Here is a 22,917-nt window from a genome sequence, read left to right as displayed (position 1 = left end):
GGACTGGAAAATTGTAATATGTATACCGCAAAGCGTACTGGGCAACCAAGCTATTACCATAAATATTTTTAGTTAGTCTTCATTTATATTTGAGATGATCACCGTTGTTTTTAATAACATTTACTCTTTTTAAGCAATGTTTTATAATAGGAATAGAATCCTACATGTGTGGAATTGGTAAACAGTGATAGAGCTGGCAGAATAGTGAATGGTTTGCATAATTAGGAAGAAGCCAATCCTTAAAAAAAATTTGTAACTGATTTCAACTTCAATAAATTTCAACTGTAAAGACAGTAACCGGAAATTAATGCTAGCCATTGAATCCATAAAGGTGCGAAATATTATGGCGAAAATTTTTTTTATAAAAATGTGAGGATATGTCAGTACGCAATTCTACTTACGAACTTTTTTAATGCAATTACTATAATTTACCATCGTAAAACTTTTAATATACAAAGATTTGGGGAATGCATTGAATTTATTAAACATGTATTACATATATTTGTACTGAAGCATAGGCTGATAAGAAGTTTCGCTAATTCTCCTAAGTGTCAATCACACTTTGATTTTGACTCTACAAAAAATCCAAAAATAGAGTATACTACTTTGTTATACTATTGGGCTTTCAGAATAATAATGCAAGGCTGGTGTAGAACATATTGTTAAACAAATTAACAGAGAGTGATCAATGTATAGTAGAATTTAGGATTGCATAATGGGTTAGGAAATTGCGATATGGCCAATTGCTATCAGTTCACCGAACACCGTTTCTTTGGAATTTTCACTGTGTGTGAACTTGGATCGTCGTTTGTTCCGGATTCATCTACGAGCTGTTTTATAACAGGAGGTCCATCATAAACCAAATCTGAGACATAGTCAAATAATTTAAGAATAAAAGAATCATCATCCATAGTTTTTTTGTCTATATCTGATGCACTTTCATCAGTTATGGAATTAGAAAGGCTTTCACATCGTTCAGAGATTTTGCTAGATGGTACATTTGCTTTACTGCTAGAAGAAGTGAAATGTTCCGCATTACCTTCTTTATCAAAATTTGTATCACCGTTTCTGTTACTTTTGCGGACGTGTTTGTTAGCATTGCCACCATTTCCCATGAGTAGTCTTTCCCATCCCATTTCATCCTCATCTAGTTGGTCTGTATCTTTGTCTAAATTATCTGGTATTCCATCTCCATCATCATCTTCATCCAGGTGATCAGGTATACCATCCCCATCAGTATCTTTCTCTAAATGATCTGATATTCCATCTCCATCATCATCTTCATCCAGGTGGTCAGGTATGCCATCCCCATCCATATCTTTCTCTAAATGATCTGGTATTCCATCTCCATCATCTTCATCCAGGTGATCAGGTATACCATCCCCATCTGTATCTTTCTCTAAATGATCTGGTATTCCATCTCCATCATCATCCTCATCTAGGTGGTCAGGTATACCATCCCCATCTGTATCTTTCTCTAAATGATCTGGTATTCCATCTCCATCATCATCTTCATCCAGGTGGTCAGGTATGCCATCCCCATCCATATCTTTCTCTAAATGATCTGGTATTCCATCTCCATCATCATCTTCATCCAGGTGATCAGGTATACCATCTCCATCCGTATCTTTCTCTAAATGATCTGGTATTCCATCTCCATCATCATCCTCATCTAAGTGGTCAGGTATACCATCCCCATCTGTATCTTTCTCTAAATGATCTGGTATTCCATCTCCATCATCATCTTCATCTAGGTGGTCAGGTATGCCATCCCCATCCATATCTTTCTCTAAATGATCTGGTATTCCATCTCCATCATCATCTTCATCCAGGTGGTCTGGTATACCATCTCCATCCGTATCCTTCTCTAAATTATCTGGTATTCCGTCTCCATCATCATCCTCATCTAAGTGATCTGGTATACCATCCCCATCTGTATCTTTCTCTAAATGATCTGGTATTCCATCTCCATCATCATCTTCATCTAGGTGGTCAGGTATACCATCCCCATCTGTATCTTTCTCTAAATGATCTGGTATTCCATCTCCATCATCATCTTCATCTAGGTGGTCAGGTATACCATCCCCATCTGTATCTTTCTCTAAATGATCTGGTATTCCATCTCCATCATCATCTTCATCCAGGTGGTCAGGTATGCCATCCCCATCCATATCTTTCTCTAAATGATCTGGTATTCCATCTCCATCATCATCTTCATCCAGGTGATCAGGTATACCATCTCCATCCGTATCTTTCTCTAAATGATCTGGTATTCCATCTCCATCATCATCCTCATCCAGGTGATCAGGTATACCATCCCCATCTGTATCTTTCTCTAAATGATCTGGTATTCCATCTCCATCATCATCCTTATCTAGGTGGTCAGGTATACCATCCCCATCTGTATCTTTCTCTAAATGATCTGGTATTCCATCTCCATCATCATCTTCATCTAGGTGGTCAGGTATACCATCCCCATCTGTATCTTTCTCTAAATGATCTGGTATTCCATCTCCATCATCATCTTCATCTAGGTGGTCAGGTATGCCATCCCCATCCATATCTTTCTCTAAATGATCTGGTATTCCATCTCCATCATCATCTTCATCCAGGTGGTCAGGTATACCATCTCCATCCGTATCCTTCTCTAAATTATCTGGTATTCCATCTCCATCATCATCTTCATCTAAGTGGTCAGGTATACCATCCCCATCTGTATCTTTCTCTAAATGATCTGGTATTCCATCTCCATCATCATCTTCATCTAGGTGGTCAGGTATGCCATCCCCATCCATATCTTTCTCTAAATGATCTGGTATTCCATCTCCATCATCATCTTCATCCAGGTGGTCTGGTATACCATCTCCATCCGTATCCTTCTCTAAATTATCTGGTATTCCGTCTCCATCATCATCCTCGTCTGAGTGATCTGGTATACCATCCCCATCCATATCTTTCTCTAAATGATCTGGTATTCCATCTCCATCATCATCTTCATCTAGGTGGTCAGGTATACCATCCCCATCTGTATCTTTCTCTAAATGATCTGGTATTCCATCTCCATCATCATCTTCATCTAGGTGGTCAGGTATACCATCCCCATCTGTATCTTTCTCTAAATGATCTGGTATTCCATCTCCATCATCATCTTCATCTAGGTGGTCAGGTATGCCATCCCCATCCATATCTTTCTCTAAATGATCTGGTATTCCATCTCCATCATCATCTTCATCCAGGTGGTCTGGTATACCATCTCCATCCGTATCCTTCTCTAAATTATCTGGTATTCCGTCTCCATCATCATCCTCATCTAAGTGATCTGGTATACCATCCCCATCAGTATCTTTCTCTAAATGATCTGGTATTCCATCTCCATCATCATCCTCATCTAGGTGGTCAGGTATACCATCTCCATCAGTATCTTTCTCTAAATGATCTGATATTCCATCTCCATCATCATCCAAGTGGTCTGGTATACCATCCCCATCTGTATCTTTCTCTAAATTATCTGGTATTCCATCTCCATCATCATCCTCATCTAAGTGGTCTGGTATACCATCCTCATCTGTATCTTTATCTAAATGATCTGGTATTCCATCTCCATCATCATCCTCATCTAAGTGGTCAGGTATACCATCTCCATCCGTATCTTTCTCTAAATGATCTGGTATTCCATCTCCATCATTATCCTCATCCAGGTGATCAGGTATACCATCCCCATCTGTATCTTTCTCTAAATGATCTGGAATTCCGTCTCCATCATCATTCTCATCTAAGTGGTCTGGTATACCATCCCCATCAGTATCTTTCTCTAAATGATCTGGTATTCCATTTCTATCATCATCATCCTCATCCAGGTGGTCAGGTATACCATTCCCATCTGCATCTTTCTCTAAATGATCTAGTATTCCATCTCCATCATCATCTTCATCTAAGTGGTCTGGTATACCATCCCCATCTGTATCTTTTTCTAAATGATCTGGTATTCCATCTCCATCATCATCCTCATCCAGGTGGTCTGGTATACCATCCCCATCAGTATCTTTCTCTAAATGATCTGGTATTCCATCTCCATCATCATCCTCATCTAGGTGGTCTGGTATACCATTTCCATCTGCATCTCTTTCTAAATGATCTGGTATTCCATCTCCATCATCATCTAAGTGGTCAGGTATACCATCCCCATCTGTATCTTTCTCTAAATGATCTGGTATTCCGTCTCCATCATCATCCTCATCTAAGTGATCTGGTATACCATCTCCATCTGTATCTTTTTCTAAATGATCTGGTATTCCATCTCCATCATCATCCTCATCTAGGTGGTCAGGTATGCCATCCCCGTCTGCATCTTTCTCCAAATGATCTGGTATTCCGTCTCCATCATCATCCTCATCTAAGTGGTCTGGTATACCATCTCCATCTGTATCTTTTTCTAAATGGTCTGGTATTCCATCTCCATCATCATCCTCATCTAGGTGGTCTGGTATACCATCCCCATCAGTATCTTTCTCTAAATGATCTGGTATTCCATCTCCATCATCATCCTCATCCAGGTGATCAGGTATACCATCCCCATCTGTATCTTTCTCTAAATGATCTGGTATTCCATCTCCATCATCATCCTCATCCAGGTGATCAGGTATACCATCCCCATCTGTATCTTTCTTTAAATGATCTGGTATTCCATCTCCATCATCATCTAGGTGGTCAGGTATACCATCCCCATCTGTATCTTTCTCTAAATGATCTGGTATTCCGTCTCCATCATCATCCTCATCCAGGTGGTCAGGTATACCATCCCCATCTGTATCTTTCTCTAAATGATCTGGTATTCTATCTCCATCATCATCTTCATCCAGGTGGTCAGGTATACCATCCCCATCTGTATCTTTCTCTAAATGATCTGGAATTCCGTCTCCATCATCATCCTCATCTAAGTGGTCTGGTATACCATCTCCATCTGCATCTTTCTCTAAATGATCTGGTATTCCATCTCCATCATCATCCTCATCCAGGTGGTCAGGTATACCATCCCCATCACTATCGTTTTCTAAATGATCTGGTATTCCGTCTCCATCATCATCTTCATCCAGGTGGTCAGGTATACCGTCTCCATCAGTATCTTTCTCCAAATGATCTGGTATTCCATCTCCATCATCATCCTCATCCAGGTGATCAGGTATACCATCCCCATCTGTATCTTTCTCTAAATGATCTGGTATTCCATCTCCATCATCATCTTCATCCATGTGGTCAGGTATACCATCTCCATCCGTATCTTTCTCTAAATGATCTGGTATTCCATCTCCATCATCATCCTCATCTAGGTGATCAGGTATACCATCCCCATCTGTATCTTTCTCTAAATGATCTGGTATTCCATCTCCATCATCATCCTCATCTAGGTGGTCAGGTATACCATCCCCATCTGTATCTTTCTCTAAATGATCTGGTATTCCATCTCCATCATCATCTTCATCTAGGTGGTCAGGTATACCATCCCCATCTGTATCTTTCTCTAAATGATCTGGTATTCCATCTCCATCATCATCCTCATCCAGGTGGTCTGGTATACCATCTCCATCCGTATCTTTCTCTAAATGATCTGGTATTCCATCTCCATCATCATCCTCATCTAGGTGATCAGGTATACCATCCCCATCTGTATCTTTCTCTAAATGATCTGGTGTCTCATCTCCATCATCATCCTCATCCAGGTGATCAGGTATACCATCCCCATCTGTATCTTTCTCTAAATGATCTGGTATTCCATCTCCATCATCATCCTCATCTAGGTGATCAGGTATACCATCCCCATCTGTATCTTTCTCTAAATGATCTGGTATTCCGTCTCCATCATCATCTTCATCTAGGTGGTCAGGTATACCATCCCCATCTGTATCTTTCTCTAAATGATCTGGTATTCCATCTCCATCATCATCCTCATCCAGGTGGTCTGGTATACCATCTCCATCCGTATCTTTCTCTAAATGATCTGGTATTCCATCTCCATCATCATCCTCATCTAGGTAGTCAGGTATACCATCCCCATCTGTATCTTTCTCTAAATGATCTGGTGTTCCATCTCCATCATCATCTTCATCCAGGTGGTCAGGTATACCATCCCCATCTGTATCTTTCTCTAAATTATCTGGTATTCCGTCTCCATCATCATCTTCATCCAGGTGGTCAGGTATACCATCTCCATCTGTATCTTTTTCTAAATGATCTGGTATTCCGTCTCCATCATCATCTTCATCCATGTGGTCAGGTATACCATCTCCATTTGTATCTTTCTCTAAATGATCTGGTATTCCATCTCCATCATCATCCTCATCTAGGTGATCAGGTATACCATCCCCATCTGTATCTTTCTCTAAATGATCTGGTATTCCATCTCCATCATCATCTTCATCTAAGTGGTCTGGTATACCATCTCCATCTGTATCTTTCTTTAAATGATCTGGTATTCCATCTCCATCATCATCCTCATCCAGGTGGTCAGGTACACCATCCCCATCTGTATCTTTCTCTAAATTATCTGGTATTCCGTCTCCATCATCATCTTCATCCAGGTGGTCAGGTATACCATCTCCATCTGTATCTTTTTCTAAATGATCTGGTATTCCGTCTCCATCATCATCTTCATCCATGTGGTCAGGTATACCATCTCCATCCGTATCTTTCTCTAAATGATCTGGTATTCCATCTCCATCATCATCCTCATCTAGGTGATCAGGTATACCATCCCCATCTGTATCTTTCTCTAAATGATCTGGTATTCCATCTCCATCATCATCTTCATCTAAGTGGTCTGGTATACCATCTCCATCCGTATCTTTCTCTAAATGATCTGGTATTCCATCTCCATCATCATCCTCATCTAGGTGGTCAGGTATACCATCCCCATCTGTATTTTTCTTTAAATGATCTGGTATTCCATCTCCATCATCATCTTCATCTAGGTGGTCAGGTATACCATCCCCATCTGTATCTTTCTCTAAATGATCTGGTATTCCATCTCCATCATCATCCTCATCCAGGTGGTCTGGTATACCATCCCCATCAGTATCTTTCTCTAAATGATCTGGTATTCCATCTCCATCATCATCCTCATCTAAGTGGTCTGGTATACCATCTCCATCTGCATCTTTCTCTAAATGATCTGGTATTCCATCTCCATCATCATCCTCATCCAGGTGATCAGGTATACCATCCCCATCAGTATCTTTCTTTAAATGATCTGGTATTCCATCTCCATCATCATCCTCATCCAGGTGGTCAGGAATACCATCCCCATCACTATCGTTTTCTAAATGATCTGGTATTCCGTCTCCATCATCATCTTCATCCAGGTGGTCAGGTATACCGTCTTCATCAGTATCTTTCTCCAAATGATCTGGTATTCCGTCTCCATCATCATCCTCATCTAGGTGGTCTGGTATACCATCCCCATCTGTATCTTTATCTAAATGATCTGGTATTCCATCTCCATCATCATCCTCATCCAGGTGGTCAGGTATACCATCCCCATCTGTATCTTTCTCTAAATGATCTGGTATTCCGTCTCCATCATCATCTTCATCCAGGTGGTCAGGTATACCATCTCCATCCGTATCTTTCTCTAAATGATCTGGTATTCCATCTCCATCATCATCCTCATCTAGGTGATCTGGTATACCATCCCCATCTGTATCTTTCTCTAAATGATCTGGTATTCCATCTCCATCATAATCCTCATCCAGGTGGTCAGGTATACCATCGCAATCTGTATCTTTCTCTAAATGATCTGGTATTCTATCTCCATCATCATCCTCATCCAGGTGGTCTGGTATACCATCCCCATCAGTATCTTTCTCTAAATGATCTGGTATTCCGTCTCCATCATCATCCTCATCTAGGTGGTCTGGTATACCATCCCCATCTGTATCTTTATCTAAATGATCTGGTATTCCATCTCCATCATCATCCTCATCCAGGTGGTCAGGTATACCATCCCCATCTGTATCTTTCTCTAAATGATCTGGTATTCCATCTCCATCATCATCCTTATCCAGGTGGTCTGGTATACCATCCCCATCAGTATCCTTCTCTAAATGATTTGGTATTCCGTCTCCATCATCATCCTCATCTAGGTGGTCTGGTATACCATCCCCATCTGTATCTTTCTCTAAATGATCTGGTATTCCGTCTCCATCATCATCCTCATCCAGGTGGTCTGGTATACCATCCCCATCAGTATCCTTCTCTAAATGATCTGGTATTCCGTCTCCATCATCATCCTCATCTAGGTGGTCTGGTATACCATCCCCACCTGTATCTTTATCTAAATGATCTGGTATTCCGTCTCCATCATCATCCTCATCTAGGTGGTCTGGTATACCATCCCCATCTGTATCTTTCTCTAAATGATCTGGTATTCCATCTCCATCATCATCCTCATCTAGGTGGTCAGGTATACCATCCCCATCTGTATCTTTCTTTAAATGATCTGGTATTCCATCTCCATCATCATCCTCATCCAGGTGATCGGGTATACCATTCCCATCTGTATCTTTATCTAAATGATCTGGTATTCCATCTCCGTCATCATCCTCATCTAAGTGGTCTGGTATACCATCCCCATCTGTATCTTTCTCTAAATGATCTGGTATTCCGTCTCCATCATCATCCTCATCTAGGTGGTCAGGTATACCATCTCTATCTGTATCTTTCTCTAAACGATCTGGTATTCCATCTCCATCATCATCCTCATCCAGGTGGTCTGGTATACCATCCCCATCAGTATCCTTCTCTAAATGATCTGGTATTCCGTCTCCATCCTCATCTAGGTGATCTGGTATACCATCCCCATCTGTATCTTTCTCTAAATGATCATTGATTCAACTTTCACCCAAATTTTATTAATGTCTAATTCCTCAAGAGCTATCTACCTAGATCCTAGCGCAAATATTTATGTACATTTAGCAAGTTCATATAGTTCAATATAAAATTAGCATAGGTTCTTTTGTTTTCTTGCATATTTCACTTGTGGCATGGTTCTCAATAGACCTGCAACTCTTTTCTCCAATACATTAGCGCCTTCCATAAAAAACCTGTCAACGCCAAACAATGGCTCATGTCGAACTCTTTGAGGATATATTAATCATTTTTTGCTATACAAAAAATATAACTACAGTCATAGTTCGACTTACGAGCTTAATGCGTTCCGAGACAAAGCTCAATTGTTAATTTACTCGCATGTTGGTGCAATTTATTTATATATAGAACAATTAAAGATATATTGATTGGTTTCCATACTCTAACAAAATGCAAATAAAACACTCAAAACTAGATATTGTAACAAAAAGAGCATGTTGGTTATTGTCTTAACTTACTATATGCTTTCAAAAAGCAACAAATAAAAAATAATGCAAGGAAATGTGATTAATTAAAATGTAAAATTAAATACATGCAGTAGCAGCTAACGCTAGCATTTGCCAGAGAGGGAGATATAAGTGTTATCCTTCATTACAACAGTTGAATTTGATAAATTTGCATTTATCAAAGTCTTAAAAAACAAACTTAAAAACAAACTTTCATTTTTAACTTAACGTAATTAAAATTTCTTCGGCGTTCATAGTTTGAAGTTTCTTGCTGGTTAGCCAATTTTCCTTTGTTTTGCTTTCACGACTAGCCGTCTGTTTTAAGATAAACCTATCTAAGGACGTTTGCCTTTGTCACCTTTTCAACATGTTGCGATTAGGACGAACACTGGTGTTGTCACAAAGGGTTAATGCACGACCACTAGCCAACTTGCCCGAAAGTCTATTTTTATAGTTTTGATAGATAGCACCGGCCTTTTCACATAGGCCTTTTCGCCTTTTCACCACCGGCCTTTTCGCCTTTATTGAAACATCGTTTCAGTTACGCTGTCACCAGCCAATTGTTTATCTTTTATCCAATGCCTGAGCAGTCTCTCCATCAGCGGTCGTGAAGATCGCTGCGCCGTTTAGAAACTATGGTTAGTCCTTTTACAAACTAAATGCCCTGAGTATAATCCTTCTGTTTGATAATTGTGAATGTATTTCTGTCATATTGCTGAGCTAGCTCAGTCACGCATACACATTTCGCATATTTTACAATAATTTTTCGTTTAATACCCATTGTTATCATTTGCTTTTTCTTTCCATTATTTTTCATTGTACTGGCAAACTTGCGGTCTACGCACCGTACTTTTAATTCTCATAATTCTGCACTGAAAATCGCGCGCAAAAAAAAACACGGTACAAAAGTATAACCTGAGCAGTTGAAAAATACAGAGTGATGCTGTTCTCATAAAACACCTCCGGCATACTTGGCAACTGACTCACGTGCTCGTATCTCAAACATGGCTCGTATGTTAGTGCTAAAACTTGCTTAAAAGCTGGCTCGTATCTCAAGTTCCTCGTCCGTTGGAGCACTCGTAAGTCAAGTATTACTGTACACGTATTAAAAAAACGAAACAAATGAAAAACATTTACAAACATGAAGAGTCATAATGTGAACAGCATAAAAACTTGTAATTTATCCGATATAACATATGTAGCTTCATTTTATTTATTAAAGAAACCAATTGATTCAGACGTTTTAGTGAAGAGCAACTTCATCTACAATACATAATTTGACATTTAATGACCAAAATTAGACGATTGATGAAACTCTAAGGCTGCCAGGACACCTTTAAAACTGTTTGACAGCCATATTTCGTAAATACATCAGTACAGATCCGTTGAATACATCTCTAACTTGTCACAAAAAATGCCTTTCTTACCATATCTTCACCCTATCCTTTTAGAAATACTTAAGAGGTTGTACCTATGTAATACAATATAAATTCTTTGTTTTCGTTACTCGACTTCCTATGCTTGGAACAAAATTTTTTCAGCAGGTTGCTTTTTTTACAAGGCCAAACATGTGGTCTTTAGTTCACCATTCTGAATAGTGCATGCTTCTAAAGCACATATACCCTTATATTTAAAGATTCTGTTTCTTCCCATTTCACTTCTACTTAGTTGTTTCACTGGCTAGAATGATTTATATACAGTGTAGACCTTTCAATTTTTTTACTGACTTACCACGCCAAGTTTGCTCATGTTCGTCGAGCACTCCATTTCCATCATCATCCAGATCAAGGTAATCTGGAAGGCCATCTCCATCCGTATCCACATCAAGGTAATCAGGAATACCATTCCTATTCAAATCCATGGTTTCCCTATCCTCCACGTCTTCACTTTCCTCAATACTGAGGAGCCTACGCTTAGGAGGTGCTTGCTGCTCGAGTCCTTTTCCATATTGAAACATCTAAACAATTCAAGCAAATCATGTAAATCGCTTTATAATATACAGTATTTTTGGTCATCCCTAGCTTAGCAGTCATCTGATTTTGCTCTACTTTGTTGTCCAGTCTAAAATTTCAATGAGGACAATACTACGGCAAACCTATTGTGCATTTGTTATACAGGTGACATAGGTTTATATTTTAATCTAATTTAAATTTAAGTGAGTGATATTCATCTAACATCTTATAAATAATGTGAAAATTAAGCTATCAAAATTCTTTGGTAATGAACAGACTTCAGGTTTCGGTGTACTGGATGGTTGAGCTATATACCATGAACTAACTAATATAGTGGTGCATGTGAATTAGTTAAATGCTTAGCATTAAGCTGATTTCACAAAAAAAATTCTGGCAAACATTTGACCATTTCAATCGCATTTGTCATTGTATGTAGTTGGACAGCAGCAGACTTGCACATACTGACTCCGGTGGTATTCTCATCACACGCAATGCATTCCGCTAATAGAGAAATACCTGTAAACTCACCACAAACATGCTGTGCTACCATGCTGCAAAGCTATGTAGCTTTTCCAGAAGAGATCAACCAAGCTCAGGAAGAACAATGTACCAATTTTTTGTTGCTTATTAAAGACATTGTGTAAGATTTGCTAGTGGTGTCTTCAATAATTTTACCATTGGCCTCTAACTCTTGCTAAGGCTCACAACTCAATTGTAGCAGAAATACTCATGGATCTCCCGCCTGCATGTCATTTATTAAGGTTACTATGGGCTACAGGCACACAGTTAGCTTCAGTGAAAAAGCAAAACAAAGAGTGTCAGTTAAATAGCATTTTATTTCGTTACAGACTGTTTACATTCGAGACAACACCAGTATTATCAGCGTTCAGGAGGGACTTTTTATTGGCTGCTCAATGGAACGTAGTTACAGTAATTAGGATGAATGTTGTATTGTGTAGAATGCCATTTGAGAAATTAGTGCATACCAATAATAGCACAGTTGGAATGGCTAAGTAGTGGATATATAGAAGAAATTTACAGAAATGTACACAAAAATTAGCATTGCCTATAAATAACGCTGTTGTAGAATTGAGTCTGTGCACAACAAAAAAGAAGAGAAATTCCTATATGAACCAATATGATTTTATAAGGCTACAGTTCATCATGGACATCATCAGCCTACAAATAAACAGAACACAAGCTTTTCAGAAATGCTACCAACCAGGCATTCTTACCATTGCCATGCTCAAGAGAAACAAGCACAATTATGAATGAGTAAAATCAAATGCATTCACACAGCATCATGCAGGGAAAACACAGGGTGGCACATTTGACTACATGTATGCACAAGAAAGCTATGGCCAATGGGGCTAGGTGCTAATGCCTACAGAGTAAAAATCAAGATGCTTCCATAAAAAAATTGCCACAACCAACAATGCAGCATTCCGTGCTTCATGAAAAGATATGTCAGCCAAGTCTAAAAGTTGTTTGAATTTTGGTTTACAACAAACAACTATCACTTATTCAATGGGGCAAGTTTAATTCAAAACAGTTGTGGCAAGTTGTTTAAATGCTCTTGCTCTACTGTCAGTGTATGATAGTGAATGTTGCATGGCATGTAAAAATACAGTGTTCAAGTGTGGTTATCCTATGGTCTCAAAAACAACTTCGCATGTTAGTGGATATGGAAACTAAATATCAAATATATTTCGACACAAATAATCTCCAAACACAAGTATCCGAGCAACCTGTCAATTAACTCATGTATTACAATTTTTCCTGTTTATTGCCATGAAGAAACAACAATATATTTCAACTGCCAACTACAAAGGGACACGCTGAAAAGAGGGCAACGCAAAACCAGCGAATATACCCAACAATGTATTAAATGAGAATTTACCTCTTCGTGTTCTGAGGAGGTCAGCTTTTGATCTACTGGCTGTTCATCAATAGGCACCGGGGGTTCCGAGACATCATCATCATCCGTGACTTCTTCTGCATCCTCATCATCCTCAACAAGCTCTTCTGGTTCCTCCTCCACCTGACGAAACAGTTTGTGCACAACTGTAACTATCGGCGAGTAAGAACTATTGGTTAGAACTATCAAGCTAGTAAATGCTGCCATCACTGGTTCCGTGCAGTAATAAAAATACTCACTGGTTCATCTAAGCTGACCCCTAGACTTCTTCTCATCATCTTCTCAACTCTTTCTGCAAAGGCTGATGTATCCTTGAGGGTATATCCTGATCGCAGGGTTGCTGTCTCAAAGAGAACCATTGCCAGTTCGCTGGCAGCTGCATCATCCTCATCAGCGTCTACACGAGATCTCAATTCCTTGACAAGAGGATGTCGAGGGTTCAGTTCCAGGATCTTCTTCTGAGAGGAGTAGAAGTCGCTGTTGGCATCTCCAGTCTTAGCATATGCCTATAAAGAGTTAAGTAAAATTTTCACCAGCCCTGGCAGCCTAGAAGAAAAGAATGATCCATCACTGAGTCTGTAGTGAGAGATTAAGCGAAATAAGAACAACCCTACCTGTGATTTCATGATTCTCTCCATATTGCCAGCCCATCCATATGAACTAGCCACAAGAGCACATGGTGATGTAGTTAGACGCGCCGAGACAGTTGCTTTGTCAATGAGGTCGGAGAGGGCCTTCTCCTTAAGCCATGTTGTTAGAGGTTCAAACTCTTTGGAAAGTATTTCCATCTTCTCCTTGCCGTCTTCACCATCGATATCCAAACCTTCCTTAGCTACGTTCTGGAACTTCTTGCCATCAAACTCTGGAAGGGCTTGGATAGTGTATTCATCAATTGGTTCCACGAGGTACAGTACCTATAAGATGTGTTATTAGTACCTCTTGCTATAAATAACATGGCAAACACGCAAACTGAGTAAAACTATTAATCAAGGTTTATTTTTTTTCAAACTATTTTTAATAGAAAAAGACCTCTAGTGTACACTAACCTACAACATGTGCACCTAAAGCCTTGCATATGGATGTAGCAAATCTTCACTGTACTGATTATCTTGAGTGAAGCCACAATCTCACAAGTTCTTAGATGATGGCAACAAAATAACAATGGTCAGTTCTGATCACAGATTAGGTATCTATTATCGCTAGTACAAACCTCGTAGCCTTTTTTGAGTAATCTTTCAACGAATGGAGAGCTGCTCACTTCCTTCAAGCTAGCACCAGCCATAAAATAAATGTGCTCTTGCTTATCCTTCATTCGCGAAACATAGTCGGCAAGACTGCAACCCTTTTCTTCATCATTTGATGATTTAAATCTCAACAGTTTGGAGAGACGAGTCCTGTTGGCATGATCTTCAATAACTCCCAGTTTTACGCTGCAAACAAACAGACGAAACAAACACATTAAAAACAATGAAAGACTGCAGCTGATCGCTAGATTGTGACCTTTTTTATGCCTTAAAAATCCAGACAATTATATATGACCAGCATAAGGCATCCGACTGTAAAAGATCATCATTGCAATTGACTTTGGCAGGAACAACATTATCAAAAGAATACTATTCATAATGCATACACTAACAGGCAGCAGCACAAGGTTAGCAGGCATCAGTTAGCTATGCGATTTACTGAGCAGCATCCTAATTGCCAGCACAAAACCATTTCTAAGTATGAGAGAAGCAGTCGATGCTACCTGAAAAGCTAGACATCTGCTTCGTACATTCATTCTTAATGACCTCATAACATTCCCCAATCATTCTCTTTCACAATCATGTTCATGTATTTTTGTAGATAAAAGTATCCGACTTAAACAATCTCTTCCACAACATTTAGTGTAAGCCTTGCTTACTATCAAACTATCCCTGCTTAGTATCGAACTAAACATAAATATGTACAGACATAACTAAGGCAGCAGCCTGCAGTGAACAAGATTTCAAATTAGTACTGGTAGTGATTGCAACAACTGCAGTAGTAATTAAATAACTAATTAGAGTTGATGTTACTAGCACAACTATTGACCACACAATCACTGCTGTGCAAAAGAGGCAGTTTAAACTAAATGGCCTGGAAATGTTAAAACCCATTGGACACTGACATCACAGTAACATACTTGGTACTGTATTCCTTCCAAAACTGTTCATAGTCTTCATCATTGATTTTTTTTATCATGTCGAGAGCCTTTCTTACTAGCTTCTTTTTGATGACTTTAAGAAGCTTGTGTTGCTGAAGGGTTTCTCTAGAGACATTTAGGGGGAGGTCATCACTGTCGACAATGCCGCGGATGAATGACAAGTACTTGGGCATCATGTCGTCGAAATCATCCGTAATAAATACTCGACGAACATACATTTTTATATTGCCCTGAATAGAACAACAGAGTAGTATGATTAGGCACTGACACTGAAAATGAATTCTACAGACATACACATGTAAAATATGCAAAAACATGTATTTACATTTGCTGCACCAGAAGAACCTGCAAGACTCCAGCTTGGCCTAACTGATGAATATCTAGCAGACTAATGTCCAATTTCATACAGATAAGTTTGAGTAAGTTATAAGGTCAATATTGCGAATTTCATGCTGAATGTATAGCTTACATATTACATAGTAACAACGCGTAGAAGACCAGTTCATGATCAGAGTCATAGGGATAAATTACCTCAAACCTAACAATTGCCAATGCCTGGTGAAAAGCAAAATTGATTACAATATCTATTTATTATAATGACATGAAACTAATAATTGTCAGTTAATAGTTCAAAAAGGGCAAAACAACTTTCACCACATGCAAACATCATTGATTGAATTATTTATTTATCCGTCTCACTGTTAAATCTGAATCATAAAATTATTTCAAAAAAGTGGCAACTCTTATTAATAAACCTGATTGATGCAAAGAAAAGAGCGCAATAATTATATTGTATAAATTCACATGACAATATAAAATAACTTCTAATCAGCAATAACTGCTGAAAAACTAAATTTCATAAATCAGTTCAAAATGGTTTAGAAAATCGCATTGCCAATGTTTGATCAAGTTGTATGTAACACAATGTTCATAGAATGTATAATGCTGATTAAGACTAAAGGTACGGCCACACGTAACGAATTATTCGTTCAATCTTACCGAAATCACGAAATGAACGAATTATTTGTTCATTCTGACCGAAATCACGAAATGAACAGAATTGTCTGAGCTGTGCATGCACACCGAATTCGTCGATGAAACGCTTTTAATTGGCTAAATGAGTTATTAGCGAGCACGATTTTGGCAGCTTTTGTAATTAGTATTGTCCAAGAAACATGTGACAATAAAATTACAAGTGCAGTTCAACATAGTACACATGATGCAACTGCTTAGCCACTATTGTTGGTTTTTATCGTTCGGACACTATGGCTAAAAATCGTTTCTTTTTTAACAACAATTTTCTTTTCAGCAGCAAAAGTTCCGTGGTAGAAAGAGTTGCCATCTTTAGCGCAATCAAGTCAGTTGCATCATATTTACTATGGCGAATTGCCGTAATATTTTTCTTGCGTATTGCTTTATGTGCTTCGGACTACGTAAATTTTAAAAGTTGTTAGAATTGTGCTCGCTAACCAACAATAGCGCAACTTAAAACAGTTTCATGGTGTGTATTAGGTTGAATTGTACTCATACTTTTATTGATAAATTAAAATGCATACTTGTGTGGTTACAGCAAGGTGGCAGGTGCAATATGTTGAGTATACTTTTGATTGCCACTGCTAGTGTATAAAACAAAACAAATACTACTAAAATGGTTCTAATTCTGATAGTCCTACCTTGTTCTTCGATTGATTTTGCCAGTCCACAGGGCTGTTCTTAGGAATGAAAAGAATGGATTTGAAAGTCACTTCACCCTCGGCCGTAAAATGAGTTTTAGACAGTGGATCATCACTATCTTTCGAAAACGACTTGTAGAACTCATTATACTCGTCATCATCAATCTCCCCAGCCCTACAATAATAAAGCATTTTGTGGTTATAAAAAATACCATGGAGTAGCTAAAAGGCATACCAAGCCAGTAGAAAACCATTCACAAGCAACACGAATCTACTTGATTCACACTTTGGCTAATGTAACACTAAACAAGCAGCTGTTCAAGAATTGTGACCATTTACGAAAATTGTTACAAAAAATATTAGAGCTATTTGCCATTCTTCTACAAAAATTTTAATGTGTAAGGCTTTTTAAATGATTCAAATTATGTTGAAAAATTTAATTTGATAAATGTGCAATTTTTCTAGCTCTCTTTTGCATCACCATAGGTAGCACAGAATGTGCTACAGTTGATCTTTCCTGCTGTAGCACAGAATGTGCTACAGCAGGAAAGATTTCTGGTGAACACCACCATCTTCACAAAATGCAACAAAATTCACTTTCAACTCTTACTTGATGTCTTCTAGTTTGGGAAAATTCTCCGTCTTTTTGTTAAAACATTTTTTTTCTATTATCAATAATGCTCAATTGGCAACATAACTATCACTAAAATAGCCATAACCATGTCTAAGAGCAGTTATGGTGCCCTCAAACAAATTAAACAGGACCACTATTGGCATAGTGCTACAACTAATTTGCATGAAGTGCATGTACTTCAGTCAACCTACACACAAAAATATGTTAAGTCGGTTGTTTAAAATCTTTAAATCATTGCCAAACCAGTGCTATACATATGATCCAAGCGATAACATAACTAAAAATTTTATATCTTCAAGGTGTTATTAATAGTAGGTCAACTCACTTTCTGGTCCAGATTGGTTTGTTGCCATTCACCAGGACCCAATCCCAAATAGTCTTCTCCACACTCTTTGTCTTTGGCTTATCCTCATCACTTTCCTCCACAACCTAAAAAGGTCAAAGGACAACACTAGTTCTGCAGCATTACAATGCCATCAACCCCCCACATTGTCGCATATGCGATTAACGCTAACCTCTGCATCATCATCCTCAGCATCCGTTGCTTCATCCTTTTTGTCAACCGGTTCTTCATCTTCATCAATTGCTTCCTCCACTGTCTCCTTCTTGCTTTCCCAAAGGTAGATGTTGAAGTTGATGAACTGTGAGTACTTAGTCACCAGGTCTTTAATAGTATTAGGTTGAAGATATTCAGCAGCTTCTTCTTTAAGATGAAGTCTGCAACCATTCAAGTATCTTGGTACGAGGCATTTTTGTTAAAGAACTGATTGCTGAAGATTGATGATGATCGAAATTTTGTGCTTTATAATCTATGTATATAAAGATGGGTATGTTTGTCAAAAGTCTTATCTTTTATTAATAAAAATTCACCATTCCCAATGTTTAACAAAGCAACAAAATCTAATAAAATAAACTTAGCCATTATACATATATGTACTGCAAAACATTACTATTATACTACATTTGAGAAAATAAAAGCATTAGCTAACATTGACAGAAGTAACTTACTAATTGCATTCGATTTAAATAGCAACAAAAATGTAATTTATGTATCTACTGATATGTTGGACCCGACTCCGACTTAATGGTAACAATAACAATATGAATCCAAAAGTTGTTTTTGCTTAAGCAATCACCTTCACACCTTCCCAAATGCTTTAGACATTCGCTTTAGAACAGTCACAAAACTTACATATTTGTGTATTTTATCACTTGTTGGTAGATAGAAACAGCAAAACAACAAATTATCGACAATTATCGGCCAAGCAAAATGATTTTTTTGCTTGGCTAATAATAGCATTTTTGCAAATATAGCATTCATATTTTCTCCCACTTACATCTCATTCTGACTATAGAACAGTTGTATGCAGGAATAAAATGTAAACTCGCACCACTACAGCATCCGGTCTGATGGATAATGCACATTTTAACTAATTTTACGAAGGCACGGTAATAACATGCGCAAAGACATAAAATTATGTTAAACCTATCATCAGTTTTAGGTTTTCAAAAAAGTTAACCTTAAAGACGCAGGTCAAAAGTCAACATGGCATGAATATTGCATTATGCTAGAAAATGAACATCAGATGTTGCTGTTCAGTTTACTAATAATTATCTTTGCTATAAATATCTTATTAATGGTACCCGGGCAGCACTAACTGCCCTGCCCCATTAAGCAGTTGCGCTAAAAGTTACAATGCACAAAAGAGCCCTTACGTTATTTGAGTGCCTCTCAAAAGAGTGTTGCCTCGTGGATCCTTGCCTACACTGAAACTGGCTGCGTCTGATTCCCATACATACTGGTCATCATCATTATGTTTAGATGTCACAACCACCTTATCAGCCACTGCAAGACAACATTACTGCCGATTTCACAAAACTAGCATTGCTTTCGTTAAGACTCACAAATGGCTAATAACATCTAGACGGTAGGCATCATTGAAAACACAATATACGTGTATACTTTAGCTCCATTATATATAAGGCACTGTTAAACTATTCCACAAGTGCAAAGTATCATGCAATCAACGATGCAACTGATTTATAGATAGCAGCGCTAGGTAGTTTAATACACAGACGGGTCAGCAAGACTCTGCAAATGTTAATAACTATTGCATTACAACAGGAGGCCCAGCTTGTATAAATATTCATGTAGACTTACGGTAGTGCAAAGCAAATACTGCTAAAGTATCACTTGTAATCCAAATTAAAAGAAGAATAAATACAGAGATAGATTAATCTAGGGTGCAAGTACTCAGCTGCAGGACATTACACTCACCAAGAAAAGCTGAATAGAATCCGACACCAAATTGTCCAATAAGGTCGCTCGCTTCTGTAGCGCTAGCATCATTGAGTTTGGAGAAGAATTCGCTAGTGCCAGATTTGGCAATCGTACCAAGATTTTTCACAAGATCTTCTTTTGTCATTCCAATGCCAGTGTCAGTAATATGGAGCATATTATTGTCCTTATCGGCTTTGATTTTTATTGTCAATTCCTCAACAGCAGATAATGCATCTTTATTCGTGAGTGAAAGGAATCTAATCTTGTCCAGAGCATCTGAAGCGTTTGATATCAACTCTCTCAGGAAGATCTAAAAAAATCAAAACAGCTTGTGACATTTTAATGGTCGTAAGGATTCACAAATTTATTCGTAACATTGTTTTTGCTTAATTTAACTTATTATTCTTAGTATAAACAATAAGGCAAAACATTTAAAGTGTTCTGATATCAGCCTATTTTCAAGTTTCAGAACAATCATACAGATATAAAAACATACACGCATGTATATCTGTAGTAATAGGATCACCTCCAAAACCCAAAAAGAGTATGCGACAGGATAACATTAACAACTGACTGGGCACACCAATCTGATATATATACGGTTAATTACAAGTTGGCATATTGCTAAACAAGATGATTAACAGTTTGAATTTTGTTTTAAAACAAAAGCAAGTAATTTGCCACATTAAAAACTTGTAAGGTTATCATACCTCGTTTTAAACATTCATACTCTTGCTAAGACTGAGTGAGAGTCGATAGATGATAAATCTAGCTTACCTCCTTGTTCTTATACAGAGAGTTGATAATGAGCTTCATCATTCTATCAACTTCCGCCTGGAAGTCATGCTTTTCCGATGAATCACGCAAAGCTTTCATTTCAGCAACACTCATACCATCCAATTTAATGGCTTCTTCTTCACTGCAAGAAAATGTCGACATGATAGATACCAAGAAACAAATAAACACTAAGCAAACAAATTATATAAAAACACAAAGCCCACAATACTTTTAACAGTCTGGGACGTTTATGTCCTATTTTTAAAATAATGCATTCCCTTGTCTCTAAAACAAATACTGTTTTTCTAGTCACAACTGGGACGTTTGTTAACCTGCAAGCAAAAGATGAGCAGATATGGCAGTGTCCCATATGGTAATAATGTATAATGATCTACCGTGCAACGACTTCATCATCCGTACGAGAACCATCTCGACTTTTTCCAATATCGTCTTCCACTAATGCATCTTCAGATGCATCGACGTCAGCAGATTCATCATTGTCTCCGGCAACAGCACCCCCTTCAAAACATGTTTATTCGATAAATAATCAAGATAAAAACTGACAAGTGTAAAAGTCATTTATAAAAGAAAATACTGGTAACTTCACATGCAACTATCGGAAAATCAAGCTTTCGGTGGCGTATCTAGTTTGGTGCCAATCAAACATTGTTTAACAACATTTGTTGATGGCAGCGAAATAATGCTTACCAATAAACAATAAAGACACTACAAGAGCCAGAAGAAGCAGCTGACGGTTCATTGTGAACCACAGTGCAGTTTTATGCCAACTACAATTGAAATACGTAGGCTGAAACACTTCGAGAACCGACCCTTCTACACACACCCGGCGCCACGAGTTGACTACCGCTTTAATTTAGTCGGTTCCAAGACTTTTCTAATCTGAAAGAGCCAATAACAGAGAACCACGCTATCGGTATGCAATTCTCTAAACCAATGAGCACAAGCAACGGCAGTGTCCGTTTTGCTGATTTGGGCGCAGTTCATTGGCTGTAGCGCTTTACTCGAACGGGTTATCCCAACAGCCTCTAAATACAGTAAACTTGCTAATTCAACTTTTAATAAAAGACATCAAATTACTTTAGTGGTCCAAAATATATTCGGCTTTTATAATTAGCCTTTCGACGGCTACATAAAACAACTGATAAAAACCTTGATCTCTCGAGCATTGTTCACGATTTGTTATTTTCGCTCAACATTTTCTGCTATGGTGATCAATGCACTTGACTACCCAACCACAACCTTTTGATAACATTTCTAGCCATGCACTTATTGTAAGCCTGCTGCGCTTATCCCGAAAGATTGCACTTAACTAATACCAAACTACTTGGATATATCATGTAGGCATGTTAGTTTATATTTTTATTTGCATCTTTCTCCAATGCTGGCTACTAGCATTGGCTTTGGTGTTTGTTAATGACACAGATACTGGAGAGAGGCGCCATGGAGAGTGTATGGATGACAAAATTTTGTTTGCACAGTACATGTATGTGTGTGTTCAAATTATCAAATTGAATAGCTGTTTATATTGAGACAAACAGCAAATTATTCAAGTTTTTTTACAGTCATTGTACCATGTAACTTCCACAACCTGGTAAATTCAATTCATATCTAGCAGTGTAATATGGTATTCGGATATACATGTATATGCATTGCATAATTTGAAATTTCTCCGACCCAACATAACAACAGTAAATACCGTTTTTTGATCATCGGCTTTAAACAAAACTTGTATGTACGAAGTGTATAAAAATAAGTAGTTTTGACAAAACAAGTATTTTAAATGCAAAAAATGGCTAAGATTATTTGCGTTATTCAAACTTCTATCTATCTATCTATCTCTGTAAAATATCTCAAGTGGCCGCTAGGCCTGTAGAAATAAAATGGTGCATTAGGCATAAAAATAAGATCACAAATAAGCATAGACTTATTTATCTAAGTCTGAAGGATAAAAGTATAAGATCGCTTGGTCTAGTTATAAGAGAATCAGATGTTAAAATTTCATCGCACGGTTAAAAAAAGAGTGTTTCATTGCACTTGTATTGATTGTGTGTCTGATATTGGAGCCTCGAGTAAAATAGGATGAGTTCTTAATTACAAATCTATTAAAATCG

At 37.9% G+C, this 22,917-nt stretch overlaps 1 protein-coding gene across 1 annotated transcript; it reads right to left on the bottom strand.

The window, feature by feature from the left end:
* Positions 1 to 506: 506 nt before the first annotated feature.
* Positions 507 to 21,657, bottom strand: LOC137394179 (uncharacterized). The gene is made up of 15 exons (XM_068080899.1): positions 21,494 to 21,657; positions 21,181 to 21,304; positions 20,786 to 20,927; positions 20,006 to 20,318; positions 19,444 to 19,573; positions 18,237 to 18,444; positions 18,053 to 18,156; positions 17,094 to 17,268; positions 15,400 to 15,650; positions 14,446 to 14,665; positions 13,850 to 14,149; positions 13,475 to 13,741; positions 13,218 to 13,358; positions 11,097 to 11,322; positions 507 to 8,866 (listed from the first exon to the last, which is right to left on the bottom strand). Exons 1-15 carry the CDS (start codon positions 21,543 to 21,545, stop codon positions 750 to 752), a joined length of 10,770 nt encoding a protein of 3,589 aa, XP_067937000.1. The 5' UTR covers positions 21,546 to 21,657; the 3' UTR covers positions 507 to 749.
* Between the last annotated feature and the right edge of the window lie 1,260 nt (positions 21,658 to 22,917).

The sequence above is a fragment of the Watersipora subatra genome, chromosome 4 (assembly GCF_963576615.1).
Source record: "Watersipora subatra chromosome 4, tzWatSuba1.1, whole genome shotgun sequence".
NCBI lineage: Eukaryota > Metazoa > Bryozoa > Gymnolaemata > Cheilostomatida > Watersiporidae > Watersipora > Watersipora subatra.
This window is presented reverse-complemented; position numbering and strand designations above follow the sequence as displayed.